The 6012-nt window shown below is 27.2% G+C and overlaps 1 protein-coding gene and 1 long non-coding RNA gene across 2 annotated transcripts; one reads left to right on the top strand and one right to left on the bottom strand.

Moving 5' to 3' along the window:
* On the top strand, nucleotides 1-5125 carry LOC102679757 (cofilin/actin-depolymerizing factor homolog). Its single transcript, XM_006622282.2, has 3 exons — nucleotides 1-122; nucleotides 4004-4246; nucleotides 4336-5125. Exons 1-3 carry the CDS (start codon nucleotides 120-122, stop codon nucleotides 4534-4536), a joined length of 447 nt encoding a protein of 148 aa, XP_006622345.1. The 5' UTR covers nucleotides 1-119; the 3' UTR covers nucleotides 4537-5125.
* LOC102679636 lies at nucleotides 2694-3533 on the bottom strand. The gene is made up of 2 exons (XR_422648.2): nucleotides 2978-3533; nucleotides 2694-2904 (listed from the first exon to the last, which is right to left on the bottom strand). It is a non-coding gene; the product is annotated as an uncharacterized LOC102679636 (long non-coding RNA).
* Nucleotides 5126-6012: the final 887 nt, after the last annotated feature.

Genomic DNA, 6012 nt, shown 5'->3' with positions numbered 1-6012 from the left:
CCGCGACCCCCGCGACTGGACACTGCGCCTATCCAGTTCCACCAGACCAAGGCTCTCGTGAAAGTGTAGGTTAAAGTGCTTGTTTACGTGATTCTTCTCACCGGCTACTACATCACGAAATGGTAAATATTATACTGTGCATGTATCTATATCTCAAAAAATGTCAATGATCCTTTGGAAACTGATACAAAGCTTACTTTGTGGTTATGGCCGAAGCAGACGCGCCGGTCGCCATTTCTGTCCCGGCAATACGCCGCGAGAACGACTTTCTTCTTTTGGCTACACCAATCAACTGATATCATTTATATTGTAGTTGTTTGAAATCATCTGTGTTATTAATTTTCATAGTTTTAATAATGAACAAACAAAATTAAAACTTCTGATGTAGGTGCATTTTTACGTGCCATTCGCGATTCCTTGTTTCCAGGAAACGGATGATTCATTTCCAGTTTCGTGATACAACAGTCAGACTCAAAGAGCAACTGTGATCGATATCGAGAAAAAATATATATATCGTTGATAAGTAAAAAGTTGCAATTATATTGTAATACATCGTCGCATAGTAATGGTTTCGGTGAATTCTTTTTCAGTTGTATTTAATTAGAAGGAAAGAAGAAACTTGTTTCTCCAGTAGAAAGATGTTTTCCCGCTAATCTAACATTTTTGACGGTTAGTCTTCTTATTTTTTTCTATATACTTGTTTTAATTTAATAAATTGTTAAAATTATATTATTTTAATTTCTTCACAACATTAGAATAATCATTTGAAAATAAAATTTCATATATAAATTTTAATAATGTTGCAAATAAGAATCTTCTCTTTGTTTCCTATGCTATATTGATTTACTATTTGACATTGATTTCATTGAATGCTATGAAATTCATTTAAATATTGTTATTATGGTATAATTTTATTCTGAGTTCAAACATTTCTCAAATTTTCATTATAATTGCCAAAAATTTATATAACGAATATAGGTTATGCCAGATTTAAATTTCATACCAATCTTCATATATGATGTCGAAATATTGAACTCTATTATCGATCAGCGACAGTTTTAATTTGCATTTAACTTTTTAAATTCCTATATTATTACATTTTATTTTTTTGATAATTATTATAAATTTACAAAAAAAACTTTTAAATTTTTATATATAATAAAAATTTTACATTTATAGGAATATAAATGAAAAATACAATGTATATGTAATTTAAAAATGAATTACTTATATTATTAAATTTTATATTTTTGTATTATCTAAAGTGCTATTTATTAATTGTGATTATATTCTATTGCTAGAAATTATTTAATTGTTTAATTGTTAAAAGACATAATTAATAAATCATAATTTTCATAAGCTTTTTTTTTTTTATTAATTAAGAATTCATGTTTGTAGAATGATTTGTTTTGTGTATTTATCGAAGTTCCGGAAGAATTCATTAAGTAGTCGTGTTTCGTTTCCGGCAAATTGGCGACAGAGAATTAACCATGTGAAACTGGCACAAGTAGTAGTAACTACCGTTCTCTGAATACATTTTAAATATTTATGCTAGCTACCAATAGACGCTGTATCCTTGGTAATGAAGAGTTGAGTTTCCTTGCGAAACTAACCCTCCCCCTCTCTTTTGCTTTGAGGATGACAGTGAACTACAAGAGTATGGTAGAGAGGGAAAAATTCAATGAGCCTGTAAGGAGGTCGGTTCTTGCAGGCCAGTGACTCTCAGTTCACTGACGCCTTCGTTAAACGTGATGAATACGCTGATTATCTTCAACAATGCGAGAATTAATTTTCTTTATTATTTTAATTTCATAATAATCTAACATTTTCTCTTTCTTATCAACAATTAAAACATTGATATTGATTAAAAATTTTAATTTTTCATTTTATTTTTTTCTATATAAAATCTTTGTGAGAAAAATATTTATTATTAAAAATGAAAGAAATAATTAGAAATTAAAATTATTGAAGATAATACAATAAAAAATTGAAAACAGCTATATAATTCTTATCGAAATTTTATATATTTTCAAATGATATTTCATTTTTCTTTAATAAAAGTTGAATATTTATTGACTTTTAATATTTTCGTATTAAAATAATATAATATAAAATGATATAAATATTGCATATGTAAACGAACTGTAACGAATAATCGACAGTTAAACAACCGACTATGTCGCTCCTCATCGGTGAATCATCTTCCGTTTGACCTTGTGCCACACACAAGAGACGTTTACAACAACGCCCTAGAGGGAGCCAAGTCTGGCCCTAACCGGCATCCCCTGTCGTGCCAGAATATCGACCGAGGAATTGCATCCTCCATCCACTGGCTATCCTCCAACCATGTTACACTTTTCGTTAGACCTTTCTACACCCCAATAGATCCTTACGTTCATTATACCAAATAAATAAAACCTTTAATTATTTATTTAAAAATTCAAATGATCATCAATTAAGAAAAACGATTTAATTTTACAAAACATTATCTTTAACAATCTTAAACAATATTTTTTGTTTATATTTATTTTTGTTATAATAGTTACAGTCATTTTCATATGTAAAAATCGTATCGATTTCATATATAAAATTCATATGTTATAAATAATAATATAAAATAAATTTAGTTAAAATATATTGTGATATTGTAAATATAAAATAAATTTAGTTGAATAATTTTAAGTTAAATCGTTATCATAAATAATTAAGATTATTTATTTTAGTAAATAACTAAGTTTAAGCAAATATATAGGAATTGTATACGTGGTCTGGCAAAGTATCTGTTTTATCTTCAAATATCGAATTACGTTTTACTCGACTAATTTTAGCGATCTTGCAATTTCTTGTTTATAGTCGTGAACCTGTTTGTTTTGTCACGATTCCTTGCATTCGTCGCAAGATAACCTAAAATTTTTTACAATTTGAATAGATTTTCGAAATGTTTATCCAAAAACTCTTTCAGAAATAACTATTTTACTTCGAACTTTTAATCTGTGCATGCCACCCATCTGTATCGTTATCTCTTTTCCTTCCTTCCTTTCTTTCTCTCCCTCCCTCTTTTCTCTTTCTCTTCCTTTTTTCCTTTCTTCATTCTTTTGCCTTTTTCTATTCTACTGTCTTCATCAGAATCTATCCGGGTGTCATATCATGGTCGTATTTCACAAATTTCCACAGAGTGGAAGAAACAGGCAGTCGGGCAGACCTCCGTATCGTGTGGCACGTGCCGAGAGCAAGGGATAACTTTAGAAATGGACGTCGGATCTCTTTTAGCATCGAATTCGTGCGTGGGAAGACTTTATTTCGGTACGTCCCCTACGTTTGCCCGCGAAATAAGCTTAAACGGCCAGACTAACATGACGCGCATAGTACTGATAGTACCGATACTGGCACGATCTCATCATTAGTCAAACACTTAGTCATATATGGCAATGCAGAAAGATGTCCGACGCTCGTGTTCACACGATGCTAAAAGAAAAAGTTACTTATCTAAAAGAATGGTATTGTAGAGATAGGTAGGGAAGTTGTTGAAAAGTAAATTACTGATAATATACAATCAACGAAACGAACAATGAATGCAATTTCAATCGAACGCTTATAATTAATTTTCAATTATATGATATTCAAATTATTATTGGATTTTTTAATTTTAAATAAAATAATCTAACAAAATTTAAAATTCTAATAACATTTCATATTAATTATACATGTAATAAGGATACGTATCATAAACTATATAAAGAGTTACAAGTTTCTTGTCACCGCTATCAATTTCAACGAGTATGATTGAGTTTTATAAACAATTTTTTTATCAGACTCTTATGCAACCTTGTGACTCATTATTACATTTGATTCGTCTTTATGATATCAACGATTGCATGTTATTTCGATAAATTTTCATTTATTGAAAATTATTTATTGTAATTTAAAAAAAAATAATTTATTAATGAAGAAATAATAATTAAATGTTTAATAAATATTAATAGATGCCTGTTTGTTTGTTTAGGCATCTGGAGTAACAGTGGCTGACGTTTGTAAGACAACGTACGAAGAGATTAAAAAAGACAAAAAGCATCGATATGTAATCTTTTATATTAAAGATGAAAAACAAATTGATGTTGAAGTCATTGGACCTCGTGATGCAGCATATGATGCCTTCCTTGAAGATTTGCAAAAAGGTGGTAGCGGAGAATGTCGCTATGGCCTCTTCGATTTTGAATACACTCATCAATGTCAGGGAACTTCTGAGGTAGTATTTTTTAATATTACTCGAAATATTAAAAATTATTAATAAATGTTAAAATACAGGTTATTTATCTAGACTTATTATTTTTGCAGGCTTCCAAGAAACAAAAATTGTTCTTGATGTCGTGGTGTCCTGACACGGCCAAAGTTAAGAAGAAGATGTTGTACTCTAGTTCTTTTGATGCTTTGAAGAAGTCCTTAGTTGGTGTGCAAAAATATATACAGGCAACAGATCTATCAGAGGCTTCTGAAGAAGCTGTTGAAGAAAAGCTCCGAGCCACTGACAGGAATTAGGAGTATTTAAGCAAATCCAAAATTATTAATATTATTGAGAGAAATCAAGTGAAAAACAGTACGCAAATTCCCTTCCCCAAAATAATGCTCTGTACCGTCGTTGCATCGAACGTTCACGTTTTTACACATTTTTCACGTTTAAACGAAAACGATTACTAAGTATTTGTGCTACATGTATTAGTCATTGGGGAGCGTAAACATTAGCAGAAAAGAACATAAAAGGAACAAAAAATATATAAAGAAAAAAACACTTTTCATACTGCGAACGTTGTGTGAATCTGTCTGATATAATATTAATATTATACTATTATTATAATTATAAGATACTTGTAAAAGAATAACAATTTACAACCAGTCAGGCAGTAAGAATGAAAGCATTACATTTTTGTCATCGGCTGTATAATGTTTAAATTAAATTCATTTCATAATGACTTCTCGTGAAATCCCGTTAGTAAGTCCCATATTTTCCTGATGTTGTGTGAAATTCAATTGTTTGGTTTGTTGTAAAAGAAAAGGTAATTAGTAATATCGTTTGTATGATAAGTGAATTAATCGTTTTATATATGAAATAAAATTTGCTTTTCTATTATTTTCTATAATTCTTTATATTGAATTTAAATACAAAAAACTTCTCAAATCATTTTTATAATTATCATTATTAATATTTTTATATTTTTCGGATTATTTAATATACAAATTATATTATTACAATTATTAGAATTTTTGAATTCATATAATTAAATTCATTATTTTTTTTGTTAAATTATTGAGATTTTTAATCTTTATATTATATGATTTAATGGTATTAATAAATCTTGATTTATATTTTTTTTTTCTATATATTATTTATATTTATAAAAAAAAACAATATAAAAACATTATATATTTCTAACTTTGACATTTATTGATCGTATAGAAATAAATTTGAATATTATCGATTTCTTTAATCTACCAGCTTTGAAATTCGATGTCGGAATATGGAATCGTGAAATATATCTTTTTTGTATATTAATATAGTAAATAAATATGCATAACAATTTTATAAAATATGTTAGTTCCTAATAGTCTTAATTAAAATATAAATACTATTGTTTTATAATTTTTCTATATAGAAATTTATTTTTCAGTTTTGAATTATTACAACAATAATATTATATATAATAGTTATTCAAATTGAATTTTGAAATATTATTTTTAAAAACTTTGTTTTTATTCTATTATTGTAATTTAATAAAAAATTATATTTTATATTTTTCCTCATTTTATTTTTGTTATATTATATATATATAGATATAGTACATTTTATAATATTTTTATTTACATCCTGAATGCAATGCATTGTAGTATGTTTTTGATAAAAAAACAGTATTATATTTATAATTATATTATAGTTTTTCACAAATGTAAATTTTTATTTATATAGATATAAAATTGAAATTTAATTCATATGCATAAAAAAAAATAATTATCAAAAAG

The sequence above is a fragment of the Apis dorsata genome, unplaced genomic scaffold (genome assembly GCF_000469605.1).
Source record: "Apis dorsata unplaced genomic scaffold, Apis dorsata 1.3 scaffold_683, whole genome shotgun sequence".
Lineage (NCBI taxonomy): Eukaryota > Metazoa > Arthropoda > Insecta > Hymenoptera > Apidae > Apis > Apis dorsata.
This window is presented reverse-complemented; position numbering and strand designations above follow the sequence as displayed.